At 40.5% G+C, this 21,019-nt stretch overlaps 1 protein-coding gene across 2 annotated transcripts; it reads left to right on the forward strand.

Moving 5' to 3' along the window:
• The first annotated feature begins 559 nt into the window (after window positions 1-559).
• Window positions 560-19,001, forward strand: parvb (parvin, beta). Of its 2 annotated transcripts, none has more exons than XM_080762616.1 (13): window positions 560-754; window positions 10,156-10,245; window positions 10,901-10,971; window positions 11,740-11,842; window positions 12,504-12,644; window positions 13,097-13,212; window positions 13,975-14,033; window positions 14,669-14,688; window positions 14,944-15,005; window positions 15,254-15,322; window positions 16,023-16,124; window positions 17,018-17,090; window positions 18,258-19,001. In XM_080762616.1, exons 1-13 carry the CDS (start codon window positions 649-651, stop codon window positions 18,332-18,334), a joined length of 1,089 nt encoding a protein of 362 aa, XP_080618742.1. In that variant the 5' UTR covers window positions 560-648; the 3' UTR covers window positions 18,335-19,001. The 2 variants fall into 2 exon arrangements, with proteins under 2 accessions (XP_080618742.1, XP_080618743.1); XM_080762617.1 differs by lacking the exon at window positions 560-754 and adding an exon at window positions 6,422-6,538.
• Window positions 19,002-21,019: the final 2,018 nt, after the last annotated feature.

Consider the following 21,019-nt stretch of genomic DNA (forward strand, 5'->3'; position numbering starts at 1 on the left):
AACATAAGCTTGTAAATTGTCTGTTTTTGCTATTTGACAATATATGGTTTAAGTGGACCTGCTTTTGCGGTGCCCATATTTCTCTAGTGCCCACGCCCCACAATGTCTTGGACTGGTGCCCACTCTTCTGGGTACCGTTCTGAGAACTTCTGACCCTAAAACCTGAAACCTTTAAAAAAGGTATAGCCTAACATCCCCTGAGAGAAGCATGAAGAAGCCTGCATGAATGCAAGTCAAGATACATTATGATTTTAATCTTAGTATAGCTATTTAAAGTTATTATAGTATTTGCACAAAAAAAAGTTACATAATTGTCATTCCTTATTGCCATGTTTAATGAGTCACACAAGCATTTTATTTCTCGCCCTATCCCTCATCCAGCCATGGACTGGCGCTGTGGGGTGAATGAATCAAACCTGACTGAGTCATTCAGCCCTAGTATACAGTACAGATGCTAAAAGAGACGACCTTCCTCTCTCTAGTCTGTGTATTGTTACAGCTCTCGGGTCACGTCTTGTCCGTCCCGTCAACGCAGGTGTCTGCATGTACCAGGGGCAGGGGGACTGAGATTTGCACAAAGCCCAGCCGGACGACCGGGATACAACTCTAACGGACCGTCTCACTAGACTAGACTGTAGACACTCAACAATGCCTGGGACTCCGACAAGATCACAGCCCCCAAAAATGAAAAAGGACGAATCTTTCCTTGGGAAATTAGGAGGAACTCTGGTACGCAAGAAAAAGTCTAAAGACGGTAAGTTGGTCTGCATAGTCTTTCTTCCCGTCTGCGTCTGCAACGCGTCAACCCTCCCACTCTGCTGCTACTGTCCATGGTGCTGCAATCGCGATAAATTGTTTTCCATCAGATATACACAGTATTGCAATGTTTTAGCCTGATTTAGCTATAGGTGTTAATTCATCTTTCGTATATTGGTTAGACTACGGCCGTACGGATGCACGGGAGCGAATAGCATTGATTGTCTCAAGACTCATGTATTTAATCCATTTAGATTTTTTTAAATATAAACGTCAGACTCGATCAAATACATAGCCTATATGATAGTCTTGATCCGAGGCTAATTTAAGCCCAAGACTGTCTAAAACTGTGGTTGCGGCAGATGCAATTAATTAGGCTATACGGTCCCAACTACCCCAAGGTCTATTTTTACTACATTATTCTCTGTATATGTGCAAGTAGCCTATAGCCGAACACGGACAAAGCATATTATATAATAGCACACAAGCATTCCACATGATGTAATAAACATAAATAGATACGTCGTCGCCGGTGCCAAGAAAGAACTCAAGGTTATAAAAAAGATAAGATTATTTCACTTTCTTTATGCCTTTAAACCCGACAGGCCCTGATAGACCCTGACTGACTTGTGGCATTGTCTGGAGAGTGTCTTGTGTCACTTTTACGTTTATTTACCAAGTTATTTTTAACTCCCATTGCTCTAGTCTATAGTCTGCAGTGCACCCCTCTCGAGTAAACATGCAGACAGCTGCGAGGTTTGACGCCTGCGTGTGTGTGTGTGTGTGAGAGAGAGAAACAGAGGCAGATAATGCTCGTGCGCGTGCGCAGCCATGTTTGTCATCCTCCATAAAAGGAGCTTCACTAGACATGTTAATTGCTTCAGAGCTCCAGTACATTCTCTTCATCATCAGCAGCACTCAGCACCTCCCCAGGGGGTTGAGTTCAGGGCAAACAATTCTACTGTAGTGTGTGTGTGTGTGTGTGTGTGTGTGTGTGTGTGTGTGTGTGTGTGTGTGCGTGTGTGCCATATGTGTGCGTGTGTGCATGGACATTTTTTTCACTATGGCACTACTGGGTGGTTTTGAGTGACCCTGTGTGGTGACTGGTGAAATGCTCCTCCTGGCTTTGTGTCAAAGTGTCCTTGAGCATAACCCTTGAGAGATTTCCGTAGGTTAGCCCTGGCCCAATCTGAGAACCCATCGTCAAAAAATAAAGGAGAAACAGCACCCTGTTTTCCTTGAAATTGTCTGAGAGACTATAGCCCTGGCCTGCTCCCAGTGAGCAGGTTAGTACATTGCATGGTTAACTCTATGGTCGGTGTGTGAATGGGTGAATGTAATACTTGTAAAGAACTTTGGAGAAAGGTGCTACTGCACCTTTTTATACTTGTTTAATGTGGCAATGTGTCAAACGTGCTCAGCCATTGTATTGGGGTGGCTTAATGTTTTTCCAGAATGTGGCTTTTGTCTCTTCAGGTGTGGTGTGTTATATAGAGTTAGACTGATGTGATGTTCACACCCTACTGCAACAAGTTGGCTCTAGCAGAGTTGCCTCTCTTTTACAGGATAATTATTTAGCAGCCAGTGTTATGTTCCACTCACAAAGAGACTTGTCAAGCACTTGTGGTGCTCAATGAGAACAACACGTATGCCCTTACAGAAATTATGCTCCCAATTTCTGAAGAGAAATTTAAAAAGAGCTCCCTTTCAGCAGTGGTGGAAACAATATTCAAATGTTTTACTTTAAGGAAAAGTTAATACTGCAATATAGAAATACTCTGTTACAAGTAAAAGTCCAATTCAAAATGTAGTTGAGTAAAAGTAGCCTACAAAATTATTGGCAGCAAAATGTAGGCCTACTTAAAGTACCAAAAGTAAAAGTACTCATTATGCAGAATGTCCAATTTCAAGTTTTCAATAAAAATCTTTTGAACGCATTGTGAACTTGTAGATCTGTTATTTTCAAATGGCCAAACAAAGACATATTTTGATTATTTTATATATATTGGCCATTTGAAAATAGCTGATACATTAACCACTTCAGCCCTATAGGGCTTGAGTGGTTAATGTATGTTTTGTAATAAATTAATAATAATCAAAATCTACAAAGTAACTAAAGTTTTTAAATAAATGTAGTGGGGTAAAAGTACAATATTTGCCTCTGAGATGTAGTGGAGTAGAAGTAAAAGTACAGAAAATTTGAAATACTAAAGTAAAAAATCTAAATAAAAATAAATAAAAGGAAATGTATTAGTTAATTTACACCACTGCCTTTCAGTTAGGATTACACACTGTATACTCATTATAAGATCACACCATTTCTGTCTACTCGCTCTGTGTCTCAGGAGGTACAGTGGACATTTCACAAACCTGTTGGTCATTTCAAATGTTTAATTTATTTTAATTAATGCATATAGCAAAATATGGCTTCTATTTCAACATGCTAACTTTACGTCAAGAGAAAGGTTGTAGTTTCTCTTAGCTTTCATCGATGATATCATTGGTAGGCAGGTTTATGAACTGTCCTTAGCCCACCAATGAGACCCAGAGTGAGTAGACATAAATTAGAACCAATTATACAAGATAAGGTTGAAAATGGCTAAAGTGCTCCTTTTTATAGTGGTTAAGCACTATTTTGGGAAAATGACGAAAAACTAGAAATGTCAGAAAATCTTCCCATATAATTAATGACATGGCCAAAATAGGAATACCAGAGTGAAAGTGGTACACTTAGAGGAAAACAATAATTTAGTGTGCATATTATTCTTACAGAGCTCATATTCCTGTTGGTTCCTATGCCATGGAAGTTTCTGCCTCTGCTGATAAACAGGGAGGAAGTGTGTGTGTGTGTGTGTGTGTGTGTGTGTGTGTGTGTGTGTGTGTGTGTGTGTGTGTGTGTGTGTGTGTGTGTGTGTGTGTGTGTGTGTGTGTGTGTGTGTGTGTGTGTGTGTGTGTGTGTGTGTGTGTGTGTGTGTGTGTGTGTGTGTGTGTGTGTGTGTGTGTGTGTGTGTGTGTGTGTGTGTGTGTGTGTGTGTGTGTGTGTGTGTGTGTGTGTGTGTGTGTGTGTGTGTGTGTGTGTGTGTGTGTGTGTGTGTGTGTGTGTGTGTGTGTGTGTGTGTGTGTGTGTGTGTGTGTGTGTGTGTGTGTGTGTGTGTGTGTGTGTGTGTGTGTGTGTGTGTGTGTGTGTGTGTGTGTGCGTGCGTGCGTGCGTGCGTGCGTGCGTGCGTGCGTGCGTGCGTGCGTGCGTGCGTGCGTGCGTGCGTGCGTGCGTGCGTGCGTGCGTGCGTGCGTGTGCGCGTGTGTGTTTGTGCGTGCATGCGAAAATAAGATAAAAGTCACATGATCAGTCATAGACATTGCATTAATAAAATATGACTTAAGTGCAAAGCCATTCCCTAATTTATAAGCATCACAAAGGAATATAGTTTGGTCCTTTTTTTAAAAGTCTATTTTAGATTAGATTGTACACACAGTGTTAAGGGAGTATAAAGGTCCCCACAGTGATGGATGCCGACAAGTGTAAGTAGTAGGTTTTTATACCCTATTTACTGTCAGATATGTGTAATTTCCACAACAGAAAGAAACGTGGAGCGATTGGTTATGCAGTAAAATGTATTATAATTATAACTAACTAGCATGACTAACTCTGCACAGTAAAACACAACACATTTAACTCACTTTTTTTTTACTCTGAGTTACAAATAGATAAATGAACACTGAGGATTTTACTGTGTATTACTTGCTTATACATTTGATCTAGGAATGCGGTTCATTGTATTGAAGTTATTTGGAGCTAAATACCTACAACGTAAATTACCAACAATCCCTTATATATGTATTTTGAACTTCATGCAACACAAGGATTGCAGTGACATTTGTTTTGCAGTGTAACATTACATTTGGATTTTTTACAATTACAGCAACATTTCTTTTATTTTCACATATCTTTTGGCCTTTTTTGCCTGTATTGATGGATCACAGTAGGTAGACAGGGAACAGGGAGAGAGATGGGGGAAGACACACAGCAAAGTTTGTCGTGATCTGGACTCGAAACGGCCGCGACACACTGTCATGCTGGATTACCAGTCAAATTGTGTGTTAAGTGTGAAGTTAAGAGAGTGAAAAATATACATTAAAATGAATAATTTATTCATCATAGATGTACCAATGGCCTTGACCTGGAAATGTATTTTCTGCCGGACAAATGGGGAGACAGACACCTGTTACTGAACAAACAGTCTATAATGATTACAATAGATATATGAAGCTACCGGTTTTTAACACTGACTTTATGAAAGAAATATCACTTACATCACCCTTTAAAATGTTCTGGGGAAAATTGGTGATATTAGTCTCTCCCAGTCACTGGGATGTTGGTGAGTCTCCTGTGCTTGTTGCTGACTCACTGGAGCCTGTGTCGTCGGTGTAAATATCCAGGGCTATATTTAAGCTCCTGTCTGTCTTCTCCGGTCTTTACGCTGACGTTATTTATATCTTATTCTTCACCCAGTAAACCCCCATGAGGGGGAGCACTGGAACCAATGAGACAGGGGCTGATTTCCATCTGCTTCATGCGTTGTTTTATGGCTAGGCTGGATTCTATACAATGTGATCAGTGCTTTTAGAAAATGAAACCGTGTGTTGCTGGTGCTGTCATAACAATAGGCTGATCCTTAATCTGAATGGTCCCTAACCACTTTCAAGCTGCCGTTTCTATTTCTGGCAAGCCATTTTAGTTGAGTTTTTTTTTTATTGCGGCTGGAAGTAACAGATCTACAAGCTCACGCACATCACATAGCGGCTAATTTCACCATCGTACGATGAAGTATAACATAGGGCTTGTGTGTGATTAATACAACGTGGTTCTCTGAATAGCTGCAACACAGTAGGGGGAAGATTTATTAATGACTGCAGGCCCCATGCAGTTGCTATTGAACTGGACTAATTCTGTTAAAAGGAATACATTTGCTGCATGATCATTATTGACAGACACAGCAAAGTAGATTAAAGGCACTGTGCACATGCTCTGTGACGTCTTGAGTTTATTTATTGAAGCACATTAATATTCTTAACTGTCTGAGTTGCTGACAGTGGCAACACAACGGACAAAATGAATGCATGCTACGTACATGCATCATCATTCTAGCTGATCTTTAAATGACGGTTTGACTTAAATGACGGTTTGACTTAAATGTGATCTCATTTATCATATCTAGTTATTTGACCTGACTGTCTGTCTAACATCAGTACTGTAGTATACTACCTGTCAGTGTCAGATCTCCAGTCAGTGCAGCCGTCCACTTCTGTCCTGTCCACTAATGACCAGAGACATGTCCTCCTCTGTCCTTTCCTGTCCACTAATGACCAGAGACTGTCTGTCTACTGCAGAGGTTCACGGTGTGGTGGAGTAACTGTCTGCTGTGTTGTCTCCTTCGCGTCCCACGTGCACCACACACGCACGCACGCACGCACGCACGCACGCACGCACGCACACACACACACACACACACACACACACACACACACACACACACACACACACACACACACGTACACCCCTCTTTGCGTCTACTGTAACTGGACCGCATTGGTGGGGTGGGCTGCCTGTGACAGAAATAAACACGTGATGACGCCCCTGCCACTGCTCAAACCCACCGTCCACTCACACACACACAAACACACACTCTATTACAATCTGACTTTCTCTACCTTTACTTGCCACTAACACCAGGAGGTTATATCATGGCAGGTTTGCTGTGTGGGACCAAGAGGAAGAAACAAGGTATTGTTTATAATGAGGGTTGTGGTTGCATTTGAGGAACTTTTAAATATTTTGAATGGAGAGGTATGCCTTGGTTTACTCTACTTTATGTCCATATTTGTTTATCAGTTTACTGTGAGCTGAGACTCGTGTATTCATGCTGTTGAACCGATGAGATAAATACTGTAATTCTGAAATACTGTATAGGAGGACAGAATATGTTACAGGGGGAGTGCTATTTTATGCTTTAGATATTTAGTTTTAGATGTTCAACTGCATAATACATGTCTCAAAGAGGCACATATTATCCATAGTAGCCTATTTCAAGGTTGCTGGGTAGATTTCTTATTATAACTTTTTTTTAAGAAGAGAAGATACCGGCAGACTGTGTTTGTGTTCCCAAACGTGATTTATTTTGTATTTCATTATTTCTTGCTGTGAACGGTGTTTCAACCAAGTCTGGTCTTTGTCTTACATCTGGGATCCTCAGTATATTACTGACAATTAATGTATGTTATTGTATTTTTGCTTCCATATTGTCTCTCGTCTCTAACATCATATAAATATAATTCACCATTTTATCATAGATTTCCCCCTTCTACCGAGACAATGTGATAATACTGCACACCAAAATTTGTATAACAACACGTCACAACGTTGATGTGTTGTGAGCTTGTAGATCTGCTATTTTCGGTGTACAACACCGGCATCTAACTAAATATAAATAAGGCATAAGAGGCACTAAGGCAGCCAGATTCACAGATACACACAGCCGGAGGAAGTACTGTATAGCACAATTACTGTACGATGAAACGCAGCATGCCTTTGCCGTAATTATGACGGAAATGCTGATCTGTAGTAAGATGTGAGGCTACTGTTGCCGCCCCTCTGGATCAGACGTGAGATTAGTTGCTATGAATGCAAACTGAATCAGATTGCAAATCTGTGGGGACGACTCCTCCCTGAGCTCTACTGTGTATCCCCTTTTCTGCACATACCTTGAAATTATGATTTCCATTGGTTTTTGAAATAACAGTATTCTCCCCAGACCTAACTGGCTCAAATCAATTTCAATTTTCATTCGAATGGCAGGATGTTGGTCAGATCAATAACAAAATGCTGCTTTTTTTCTTTTTTTTTCTTTGGGAGATTATTCCTAGGCTAGTGATGTCGATCTGAGAATAGATTTTATAACAACACTAACCTTGTCCAGGCCTTGCAAATTGAGCCGTAGGAATATAAAAAGACATAAATCAATTGCACCCTAACCCTCGGGTCTTCACTCTCCAGTCTGACATGGAAACCTCATCATTAATGCTATCTTTAAAGGTAAGCATTAATAAGTGATGAACTGTATACACTTTGCCTCTTGGCTCAACAATAGACAGAACTTTACTATATAGATCTATTCTAGACTATAACTGGAACAACGGTAGCAGTAAATGCAATCAGTCAATTTACTGTAAAAAAAAAATTTTGCTAATATGATTTGGGCGTCATCGACTAATAATGGAAATTAGCTGGTTGAGTGATTAATGAAGCTCTGATGGAATATTTGAGGAGCAGCAGCAGCTTAGGTCCATAGGGAAACGTGTGGCGTCAGAGACTCTGAGTTCCTGGGTGTTAGTTAAGCCGACTATGTAGGTCGGAGAAGCCTATTGTCGGAATCAGCCGAGAACGTGGGAGTCTATCCCTGTTACAATGCGCTAGACCCCTTGGGAGATAGATGCTGAGTTGGAGCACCACACCTATACCATCAGCTCCCAGTAGCCTTAAGTGTTTAAAGTGTTCCTCATTGAGACCACAGAGGGTCTCTGGACCCCGCTTTCGCTTTGAGAACCAGTGACACAAACCATTGAAAGTATGTTTTTAGTTGCCAGGTTTGATGTCTACTTTGCACTTTTGTTTTTGCATAATTTGCTCAACCACCTAACCTGTTGTTGGATAGCTTCATCACTCTTATTGTGACCTTGAAGTTGTCACATGTAGCCTACTGTAAAGTTGCTGTGGATAAGAGGGTGTGCTGTGCTATACCTAAATTGTACATTAATATTGATAAACTTGATTAATTTGCTTTTCTCCCTATAGTTAGCTTCCCTCATTTACTTCACTCATGTACTGAAGCTTTCTTTCCCTCTCTGCCTAGTGCCTTTGTGCTACTGTATACTGTATCTTACCTCTTATCTCTAAACTTATAGGCTATGCCATTTTTTACTATTTTGAAAAACATAAAAAAAATAGTTCAAATAGCCGATCTACAAGATCACAACGTGTTGATGTAGATCTGATCGGCTAGTTTATTATTTTATTTTTTTATGTTGATTATTATCATCAAGCACACTAACCACTTCAGCCCTACTTTGAAAATTGCAGATCTACAAGCTATTTCTCATACATTTTGAACCTGTCAAATGGGACATTCTGCACAATGAGAATACGTTTGGGCCAAGTTTGTGTCAGGATATGACTTTAGGACCCAGAAGCGGACGGAAACAGATTGAAGGTTAAACTGAGTTTTAATTGTAATTCCGCAGTTCATATAGGAAATGAAGTCCAACAGCAAGTCCATGAACATAAATCCACAAAAAACCCTGGGAATCAAATCCAATATCCGGCAGGCAAAAGGAAGGTCAGAATCCAGGCAGGTGGTCAAAAAACAAAGGCTAAATGCAAGCAAACTGGTGGGACTGGGGCAGAGGAGCAGAGAGCACAGGGACACAGGAATATAATCTGGCAGAGAACAAAGAGACAAGCAGGGTTTAAGTAGACTGAAGCCCTTTCCACACCTAATCGCAAAGCGGTTTTGCGCCGCGGACAGAAGAAGCTGTGCGGCGTGTGAGCAGCTGGTTTTTAGACAGCTGGTGGATGGGAATTAAGCTCCACCTCCGCGGACGACTGACGCGGAGGAGAGCGCTTCCGGGAATCTGGCCGTCACGCAAGTCGTCCGCGGAAGTGGAGCTTCTTTTCCATCCACCAGCTGTCTAATTCCGATCATCTGAAAATGACGTGATCCTGATTTCCGATCACGTTATCGGATCGGGACAGCCCTACATTGCAGTGTTGATACCATTACTTATGTGAGTACTTCTTCCATAACTGGGATGCAATGGGAAACATAATGAAAGAGGTCACAACTCAACAGGTGGCAGTTAGTTAGTACTTAGTGGCACAGGGTGTGTCCAAACACATCGCCCTGTGACTGGTCAGTCATGTCAGTGGGGCTGACATTTGAACTGAATTTGTTTATGGCATCCAGAATTTATCTCTGGGGATCATATAGGTTGTTCATGTTCATAGCTTCCTGTTCTGCTGACTCTACTTTTTATTACACAGATGAATCTCTCAAAGTTCAAAGTTAAGCTTTGTTTACACACTGTATACACTATAAAGGAGTGGGTGAAATTATTTTGTGCGAGCTTCCTTTAATTGTTGTCACATTGTTTAACTGGAAAAGTGTGCACAGTAGAGTGCAATATACGCTGCTGTCTTTTAACATAATATGCATAATATGCATAATAACATAATATGTCTGTCTGTCTGTCTCTCTGTGTGTGTGTGTGTGTGTGTGTGTGTGTGTGTGTGTGTGTGTGTGTGTGTGTGTGTGTGTGTGTGTGTGTGTGTGTGTGTGTGTGTGTTAGTGAGTGATCTCCATGAAGACGGGAAGAATGCCATCCATGCTCCCATGCTGCCTTCGGGGATGGAGATCCATCCTGAGGACACTCTTATGGGTAAACACACAACTCACATTTACCATATGAAGTATGAACCCTATTATATTCTCTGACTAACTTTTGGTGAAAATAACCATTCTGCATCCTTGTAGATTGGCTGTTTTTGGTAGAATTTTCACTATGAAGTTGTTGTTTTTCTCTTTTTTTCCAATTTTTTTCCTGTAAAATCTATTAGAGATAAGTTTGCAGTAAGAATTTATAAAGTCGATAATTTTGATGAACTCTTGCGACCCTAGACTGCCGTACTTCCTTGCTGACTAAAAGCTGAAGCCAAGTGAGCACTGCATTGTGTACTGTCAGCATTTCTAGAGGTTACTCTGTTTACAACACATACTGTATGACTTCGTTGGGAAGGGTGGAGTGACAGTACATTAATAGGAAATGAAACATCCACTGACTAGGTGCATGGTGTACTGTGAAGACAACACCCTTCTACAGTACTTCATATTCACTGTCTGAATCACTGGGGTGTGAAATGGAAAGTGTGTGTGTGTGTGTGTGTGTGTGTGTGTGTGTGTGTGTGTGTGTGTGCGTGCATGCGTGTGTGTGTGCGTGCGTGCATGCGACTAAATGAGAGGTTTCTTTGTGTCAGAAGGTTTTCTGACTTCTACCCTTTTTTCTACCATCTTTATGTCTCTTCCATCTTCATCAGAGGAGAATGCAGAGAGGAGCATGTTGGACCCAACGTCTAGAGAGAACCCCAAGTTCAAAGAACTTCTGAAGGTACTTTATTGTTGAACCACATGAACCATAACATCCTATTCTGAACCGGGCATGTCATAATAGGCAAACCTTCTGCATAAATAGCCGATCTCCAAGCTCACAATGCGCTGCAAGGCTCGCCCCAAAACACCCTCGCCCCCACTTTTTCAGCAGTTCTTGTATTCTTATATTTGTTTTCCTGAGGTTAAGGTTAGGTTTATGAGGTTAAGATTAAGAATTAGGTTAGGTTTATGAGGTTAATATTAGGAATTAGGTTAGGTTTATGAGTTAAGATTAGGAATTAGGTTAGGTTTATGGGGTTAAGATTAGGAATTAGGTTAGGTTTAGGCATAGTTTTTACTTAGGTTAAGATTGAGGCTATGTTTAGGCTGCAGCATCGTTTAATAAGGTTAGGTTTAGGTGTAGTTTTACTAAGGTTACGTTCAGGGATATCTGGTAGTGACCATTCCGAGCCTTAGCATCACTATTCTGGGAGGAACATTAGCCAAAAATAGCAGATCTCACAACCTCACAACGTGTCACGCTGCAACGCGTTGTGAGCTTGTACATCAGCTATTTGAGGGGTAAAAAAGAGCAGACCAAGTACAGGGTAAGTTTACTCAGTATTGAGGATTTAAGAGGTTTAATGTCTGAAAGTACTGACTTCAACATGAATCCAACGTGTGTGTGTGTGTGTGTGTGTGTGTGTGTGTGTGTGTGTGTGTGTGTGTGTGTGTGTGTGTGTGGTGTGTGGTGTGTGTGTGTGTGTGTGTGTGTGTGCGCACCCAGGTCCTGATCGACTGGATTAACAGCGAGTTGGAGGAAGACAGGATCATCGTCAAGAACCTGGAGGAGGATTGCTATGACGGACAGGTTCTTCAGAAATTATTTGGTGAGTTTTCAAACTTTCCCATCGCCGATCAACAAGCTCACAGCCTTTCACATATATGAGTTAATATATACTATATGCCTGCCAACCCAGATTTTTTTTTTTACTGTAACCCATTAATAGTCCTGAGACCGATTCTACAAATAAATCAGTAGTTCTCAAACTACTAACTATGTAATTCAAGGTATTAAAAATTTGAGATGTACAAGCTTGCAGAGCGTCAGGAAGTCGTTCTTAGGTCATGGAACGGCCTACAGACCAGACTCAAATTGGCTTTGAAAATTCCCCTGAGAAGTTTCAAAAGGATCACGTCATAATTATGTACACTCCAACATTTGCACATGTTCGGACATGTACTGTATTAGCCTCTGTGTAGGCTCATATATTTATTTATTTCTGTACATACTGTTCATTTTTGTATCATTGTAGTCACTTAAAGTTATATCACTTTGGAGATTATTGTATTTTATTTCTAGGTACTTGAGGTTATTCATGAATGTCTGTTTTTGTAATGTTTTGTACTGATGTAGCATTGATTGTGTCATTTTATTTCTGCCTCGTGTCCAGTTCCCAAAAAGAGATTCTGTCTCAATGTGTTTTTACTGGTTCAATAAAGGTTAAATAAAAAATAAAATGTCCTCCGCTCTGTCCTGGCCACTGACAGAGAAGCTGTCCGGTAGGAAGCTGAACGTGGCCGAGGTGACCCAGTCAGAGATCGGTCAGAAGCAGAAGCTCCAGACGGTGCTGGAGGCCGTCAACGACATGCTGAGACCTCACGGCTGGTCCATAGAGTGGAGCGTTGACTGTGAGTCCCTACTTTATAGCTCCAACACCCTGGACTTATTTGAATGAATAAATTGTTATTGTATTATCACTCTGCATGGTGGAGCATGGCGATAGCCTCATGTAGCGATACTACTATCACTGCGTGGATATTAGTCTCATCCCACTCAGTGCTAGGGGAAAAGGAGCGTACCAACTATGAAGCCCTGGGGGACCCCGGTCAATTAAGTAGCCTACACACTGATTACCACACACAATTTACAAGGTTTGCATCAACAAATAATGCACTCGGATCACATTACATGTTTAAAATTGCCCATGTTGAATTTTGTATTTAAGACTTGAATAATTTACACAATGATTTGCACACATTGTCATAGAATGTATTTGTCACATTTACTAAGCATCATAAAGGGCTGGTTGATTTGAGGTGTTGACACTAGTGCCCTCTTGTGGCCTTTACTTTCTCTGCAGCTATTCACTCCAAGAACCTGGTGGCCATTGTGTATCTGCTGGTGGCTCTGGCTATGCACTTCCTGGCTGCCATCAGACTGCCGGAGAATGTGGCTGTACAGGTGGTGGTCATCAAGGTGAGAATATCAACACAGGAAAGGATCCATATTAGCACTTCACAATACTGTATGAGACAGTTCTCAAAGTGGCGTCCGGGGACCCCCAGGGGGTCCTTGAGGAGGTTCCAGGGGGTCCTTGTCCTTGAGGAGGTTCCAGGGGGTCCCCAGCAAAATCAGTGAATATAGCATCACAATGATTTACCATATGTTATACTTTGGCTATTCATAAATAGCCGATCTATAAACCCACATTTCTTTTGTCCATTTTTAAATCATTTAAAAACATTTTGTACTCTTCTGGGGGCCCACGCCCAAATAAATATGAATTTGGGGTCCTGGACATCAAAAAGATTGCGAACCATTGGTATGAGGGCCCGAAGGAGATGGAGTGGTGCTCAGATACTAATTTATCAAGTAGTCAATTTGACTACATGTGAGTTTTGTGACTACATTTAATGTTATCATGTGACCAGTGAATTTTCTTTATCTTCTGGTATCAGTGGTTCATGCATATATTGGGCATATCATTACGTGAACATTTTCAATTTATTTATTTAATTTGAGAGAGGCTATATTTTCACAATGAGTACAGGTATACTTTTGAGATTTTGAGATGATACAGCCACTGCTGTATCATCTGTCCATAGTTAACCTGTGTTAGTTACTGAGCTGTGAAAAATAATAAGTCTTGAAGAGTCTGAAGACAAAAGAAGTAGCGAAAGCTCTCAACAGAGTCTTCTGTTGTGTGTAATAAAATGGCCTTGACTTTGTCTTCGGCAGAAAAAAGAGGGCATACTACAGACTTCTCATGTGACTAAGGAGCTGACGACCACCACAGAGTAAGTGTGAATTGCTACAGTTCAAATCTTCATATTTCTTTTTTTCATTATTCTTTTTTTGAGGCGCGTGTCCAGCTTTTAGTGTGTGTGCAAACACAAACTTTATCCTAACCCAAACATTAAATGCCATTGACAATGAATGGACAATTTTGAGTGTTGCGTAACACAAACATTGAAGACGAAGGTGAGGACGCAAATTCTGATTGGCCGGAACTTCACATGGGTGTGATTTTATTATATTTTGTGTATACAGAAGCTTGTAGATCGGCTATTTTTGCTATATAAATTAAAAATCACACTTGTCTTATCATACATCATCATACATCACATTCCGTGCTCAACCAATCTAACGTCACAAATGTCATTCCGGCCAATCTCTTTTGGTGTCTTCTCACTTTTATCCTCTTTTATCCTCAATATGTTCTTTGCCAATCAAATCATCACTGGGGTGAGATCAGCCAGTCATCAGCCAATGTTTGTGTTCACACAAACCCCCAAAGCTAGACAATTGGAGGGCTAGCGCCCCTCAAAAATATATAAGGCACCATTTCTTTAAAAATATGCCCAAAATAGGGACACCAGGGTTATGGTTATTATTTAAATCCTAACTATCTGTTTTTTGTCACATTTTGTAGGATGATGATGGGTCGATTTGGTGAGTTTAACACATTGGTTTCCAACGTTTTCATACTGAAGTACCATGTTCATTCCACTTTTGTCTTTTTTCTCCTTTTTTGGGAGACTCCTCTGTGTACCAGCAGAGGGGGACTCAAGTACCACTAGTGGTACTAGTACCAGTGGTTGGAACCTCTTTTCTAACACATACATTTTATGTATACGTTGCAATGTCATGCATTTTGTATTGTCATTGTCATTGTCAACCTCCCACTAATCATACTGTCCTTTTCAGAAAGGGATGCATTTGACACGCTACTGGACCATGCACCTGACAAACTGAATGTGGTCAAGACGGTACGAAGAGATGTATTACACATTTGTTTCTTTAACCACTTCTACACTACTACTTTGACCAGGTTCTCCTAAGGTTTATCCATGGCCAGCTACTTTTCTCTCGCTATAACATTGTTTGCCAAATGTTCGCTATTTTCTGCCAAAGGTTCACCTATTATGGCATGCCTGGAATAGGAACACTTGGTTTTAATGACACAATTCGGTGACTGTACAGCTGTTTTATCATGTCTTATTTATCTCACCACCAGTCTCTAATCACCTTTGTGAATAAACATCTGAACAAGCTGAACCTTGAAGTTACTGAGCTGGAGTCTCAGGTAAGATTTGTTTTATTTTTCTCACAATCTTATACAGTATGATGATGATCATCAAAGTGCATTACAATGAACTGTCATTACACTATTAAGTATTAAGCAATAATTCATGATAGGGACTGATCGAGGAAGTGCTACATTGTGAGACATTGCCAGTTGCATTGCATTGTTGCCATTAAACCAGTTTTTTTTTTTTTTTTTTTAAGATTTGTATTTGGCTTTTTCTACCTTTATTGATAGTTTCAAGTGAACATAGACAGGAAAGACAGAGAAGCCAATCACCTGCCAAGTAGCTTGAAAAAGAAGGGCCAGCGTTCTTCAGTGATTGGGCTACAGTGATTCCAGATGGAAGTCAGTTGTGAAACATGGCCTTTTCCATCTGGCGGAGTCAGGTTATCGTATAAGTGCTGTTCTGGAGAGATATTCACTTATATTCGTAAATTAATCCAAATGTGAGGTCAGAACTGACTGGTATAATGTGTTTCTAATGTATGATGAACTACAGCATTAGCTTTCAGGCAAAGCCGTTTGTCTGTCCTGATGAAGGTCTAACGAAACATTGATTTAATAAAGAGCAACATTTTTGCAAGTTCCAGACGGTGTGCGGGACCTCTTTCTTTGATTTTATTATCAGAGAACATGAGCATGAACATTTGCACCTGTGTGTGTGTGTGTGTGTGTGTGTGTGCTTGCGCGTGTGCAGTTTGCTGATGGTGTGTATCTGGTTCTTCTGATGGGACTATTGGAAGACTACTTTGTTCCTCTATACAACTTCTTCCTCACCCCAGAGAGCTTTGAACAGAAGGTGCGTGGTTTAAATGCTCAAGCTTGTCGGAAAACAGCCCATATAATTAGCTCCATCTGGCTTCAGGTGTGTAGCAGTGAAATCAGTGATGAAATGTCACTCAATTATTAGTCTTTCTTTGCGTTATAGTAACCTGGCACAGCCATATGGTTTGCTATGCAGAACCATCTGGGAAGTATTCATTTGAAACAGGGCAGCACCATTTGGGCATTTAATAAAATCACAATAATTTGCTGGTGATTGGATCACCCATCTGTCTGCGATAAGTTAACATCAACCAATCAGAGCAATAAAGAACCATATGACGCAATATGAGATTGCCGAAGAAGCAACAAGCCGCAGGGAAACTGTGAAAATGAGCAATACTATTTGTCATGTTAATTGACAATTATTTTTAAGGAGCAAGGCACAGAAATATTTGAATAATCAAAGGTAACGAATGAGAAATTGTTAATGGATAACTAATAGAATTAGGGTTAACATTGTGGAGTTAATTAATGATCAGTTCGGATTCGTCTTGCAGAGATGAACGGAACTGTGACCTCTCCAGATGGCCAACTACTTTGTATCTTTAGTCAATGATTTAAAATGTTGTGATATCGCTGGAGTTCATTTGAATCAAAAGACGCCCACACTTGTTTTTCCGTTCCTGAGATATAACTGATTGATTATGTATTTGAAAGGTCTCATGAAAATCGGTCCGTCTTTGGAGACAAATTGCAAAGAGACATGTAGGCCTATTATCTGTTTGTAAAAAATAGCAGAATTACTAAACAAAACAAAATACCTGCACTGGGGCCTATTGCCAGGTCCTTACGCCCCTGAGCTTGCATATCAGCTATTATATGTGGCATAAAAGGTTAAACTGTACATTTTCCTGCTCTTTCTCTAAGGTCCATAATGTTGCATTTGCTTTTGAGCTGATGCAAGATGGAGGCTTGAAGAAGCCCAAGGCCAGACCAGAAGGTATGGTACAGTGGCAACATTTGAGTTATAGTACGAGAACCAGTGAACTTTAAGGAGCATGACTTTCATTTTGGGATATCATATACTAGTACTACTGTAACTGAGTGCCATTTGAATAGTGGTACTTACACTTGTGTCCACTAGATGGAGCCCTTGTTTCACTGTTAACATGTGGAACTCATCTGGTCTGTGGTAACAGTTTTTACAATCTGTGAACCATCAAACAGTCCTCATGATTTACTAAGCAAAACGTAATTTCAATTATCCATTATTGTTTTTATGTAATCCATTGTATTTCCTTCTCTAAAGTAATCCAGTCTCACTAAAAGTCTGTAACATGGAGATTAAACACTTTACATTCCAATGTACTTCAACATTTCTTCTCTCTTGTATACACACTATTACCTACTTGTGTAACAATATTGCACTTACCATTATTCTTTCACTGTAATTGTATTATGAATTCTCAAATCTCCTTTTGTGTTCATGAATATTAGTTTCTAACATCTTCTCTGCTCTTTCAATGTCAGATACCATATTGCAGTTAGGTTATATCAGTAATCCTGTATGCATTCTGTTAACTTCCTGACCTGTGTCTTGCCAGGTTCTCATAGACCATCTTTGAATTCCACATTGCAATTAGCGGATAAAAGTACAACATGGCATTCATTAAGTAGAATCAAGGTTGTTTTGCTCTTTGAATTGAGAGGAAATCAAAGCTATACTTTGAAGTATAACATTCTATCCAACTTAGGTGGTGTGGAGCTGAAATATATGAGATATCGTCTCTGTCAGGTGGAAACCTCATATGTCCAAAGCGAGCGAAAGCTCGCATATAACAAGATTCTGGCACAGATATGAGTGCACAGATGCTCCTTTTATGCAGTTCATTTGATATTCATTTGTAAAGGCTTAAAGTCTTGAAAATGTCCTTCAAAAGCCAAATGAAAAGGAAGCTCTTTTTGGAACTGTAAATGTGATCAACGGGCAGTTTTCAGCCTCTAAACTGAGATTTATTTTCTTAATATTTCAAGTTTTTCATATCCTTGCTTTGCGATGGGATCTAATGTTCACATTACTGCTTCCGTCTCTCATTTTCCTGTGTTCCGTGCTGTTTCGTACTCTTGCGTTGTCCTCACGATGTGTTCCGTCTCACTTCCTCCGCAGATGTCGTCAACCTGAACCTCAAGTCCACTCTCAGAGTCCTGTACAACCTGTTCACCAACTACAAGAACTCTGACTGAAACCTGCCACTTTCAGCCAACTTCATCGTACGACAAATAGCGAAAACAGCCAATCCACATGTCCTTGTACTGTAGAATGGCTGCTTTCGCTACTTCTTTTGTCTTCAGACTCTTCAAGCTGAGAATGCATTGCGTCTGACAGTTGTTAGTTTGATGATCTGTTGTTGAGCGGAGGAGTCAAGGCGGGATGTGGAGAATTTAAAACTGCCCCCACTGTGCCTGCTGACATCGTGCCTCACCGTCTGGACACTGAACTCGTCTCTTATGTGGGACATGTAAAAAGATCCGGCCCGGGGGAGTTGCTCTGAAAAGGCACCGAATGTTGGTATTTAATCTTTCCAAAATGTCAGTGTTTATTTATTCCTTCCTCTGTGGCTAACTGTGACCCCTGTGACCCCTGCGACCTTTGCCTGTGTTTGAATACACAGTCGTCGCGGGAGAATTGACGAGGTCAGAATGCTCAAAAGTTGAGGCTGTTTATGTAAAACGCTTGTCTGCTAGTCGACCTCCACTACTGAAGTGTTGTTGTTGTTGTTCAAAGTTCAAAAATGCTGCATAATGTATCTCAAAAAGCTTTGTATATTCGTAATAATCTTATATTGTAGCCTTCTTAAATCTTTTTTTATTATTATATATTGCTTCACGTCTAAAGGTGAAGGAACTCTCACAGAGCTTTGTTTCTGTTCACACGGATACTGCGGTATGCTCTCTGGTTCAAGCCATATTTCTTCCAGTAATAGTTGTTGTTGTGGCCTTCTGCCTTAAAGTGCCATGTGCCCCTTCCTGCCCTGCCTGGGAGAGACCCCTCCTCCTGGTCTGCTCCTCTGGACTGGAGTACTGCACTCAAACTCAAGAGCTATCAAAAACTGTATGTAAAGCAGTGGTTCTCAAACATTTTCATGTCAAGGACCACCATATTGATGTGGACCCCATCTGAACATATGTTGGTGGAGATTTGTGGTGTTAACATTTCTCATACTTATTCCAAATTAGTTTGGAATTTTTGAATAGCCGAGTTATATAATGGACTGGTGAAACTGATACCATATTAAGTTTGTTTTCTATGGACCTCTGGAACCTCGTCAAGGACCCCTTCTGGTTCCTGGGTTCTAATTTGAGAACCACTGTTATAAAGTAAAAGATTACATTTATTTTTGAATGCTCCAGAGTATTCGAAATAACTGCTTGCTCACCAAATAAATAGGGGGATGTGGGTCAAATTGATCACAAAATGTATGGATTACTCATGCATGTGATAATGTACAGGATTGTGAATTATTGAGGAAGAGTCATAGTCCAAAAGATCACGAGGAGACACACTGAATGGTTTACTCAATGTCCATGTCTGTCAAGAAATGCATTTTTGAATATAAACGAATGATATCCAGTACATGCAAATGAGAATACTATTTCAGGTCACCTATGTGCAGCGTTGGAAGAAGTACTCTTGATATTTTCTTTACATTGTAAATGTGGCATTACCACAATATAAAAATGAAAGACCTGTATGAAAGTATACAAAAGTAGAAGTAGACAAGTACTCACATTTCTCCAAATTTGTAGATATGCTATTTTCAAGTATAAAGTATAAAACTGGGTTTTGTAATAATAATTATAATAATCTAAATCTGCAAATGAATTATTGACTAAGTAAGTAGTAGAAGTAGAGTAGAAGTACTCAAAGTAAATGTTGTCCCTGTTGAGCACAGACGAGTCAACTGCCTGAAGCGCGTTGGACTTCTCTTTGTACCTAAAGTAAAGTACTTGAGTAAATGTACTTGGTTTGCAAATCGTGTGCAAATACTTGAAGGTTTGCTTTGTCTTTCCAGCGAGGCTGGCCGCTGGCTGTGCAGGAAGCGTCATGCAGGTCAGCTTGGCAATAGCTAATGGAATTATTGGTTTATTTTCAGCCTTTATTTTCTCGTCTTGTGTCCTGGTTACCATGGTAACCTCCCCCTTTCACAAATTGCCCCTTTCGACTGGCTGATAGAAGGTCTTTTTTTCCCACCTCTTCCTTTCTTCTGATGATGGCAAGGCCATTGAATGCACAGACACATCTGTATATGTCGTTGCTGTCGGGCAGAAACCTTGTATCTCCATGATATGGAGATTTTGGTAAATTAATGCCCTATTTCGTCAAAAGGAGTGTTGCGCAAATGTAGCCGATCTGCCCACAACGCATTGCATCGTGACTCGTTTAGTAGATCTGCTATTTTCTGCTATTTTTTAAAATGTTTTAAGTGAAAGTGGTTAATTCTGTCTGCGGGTTGGTTTATGAAAAGTATTAACGAGCGTGTGACTAATAACGACTCTGGATTCATTTGAACACAGTTATTAATATCATTATTATTTTAAAATAACGGTTTTGGTCATGAAAGGTTTTCACCCGACAGCACTGATGTGGGTTGGGGCAGAGACAGAGACAGACGAGAAGCAACATGATCGATGGTGTTGTTTCTTCCCATCTCTCCCAGACGACAACAAATTGATATGACCTGCCTCAGATGGATGCGGTGCGATGAGTCCCGCAGGCCTCCAGATGTCACGTTCATTTGGACCACCTGTAGTGTGCGACTGTGCGTCTGAAAAAATATAACAACTGCCCATTAGACCCTATGGCCCCATTATGCCGACAGCCCCAACAGTTTAGATTAGTGTTGCGTTATGTCATTGGGCTAAAACTTA

This window comes from Protomyctophum bolini (assembly GCF_963924005.1).
Source record: "Protomyctophum bolini genome assembly, chromosome: 4".
NCBI lineage: Eukaryota > Metazoa > Chordata > Actinopteri > Myctophiformes > Myctophidae > Protomyctophum > Protomyctophum bolini.

Bases quoted from the DNA above. Each gene is read 5' to 3' on its own strand.
- parvb (XM_080762616.1), top strand. From the start codon at position 649: ATGCCTGGGACTCCGACAAGATCACAGCCCCCAAAAATGAAAAAGGAC. The intron at 755-10,155 runs GTAAGTTGGTCT...TGTGTGTGTTAG, and splicing joins CAAGAAAAAGTCTAAAGACG to TGAGTGATCTCCATGAAGAC. The intron at 17,091-18,257 runs GTATGGTACAGT...CTTCCTCCGCAG, and splicing joins GCCCAAGGCCAGACCAGAAG to ATGTCGTCAACCTGAACCTC.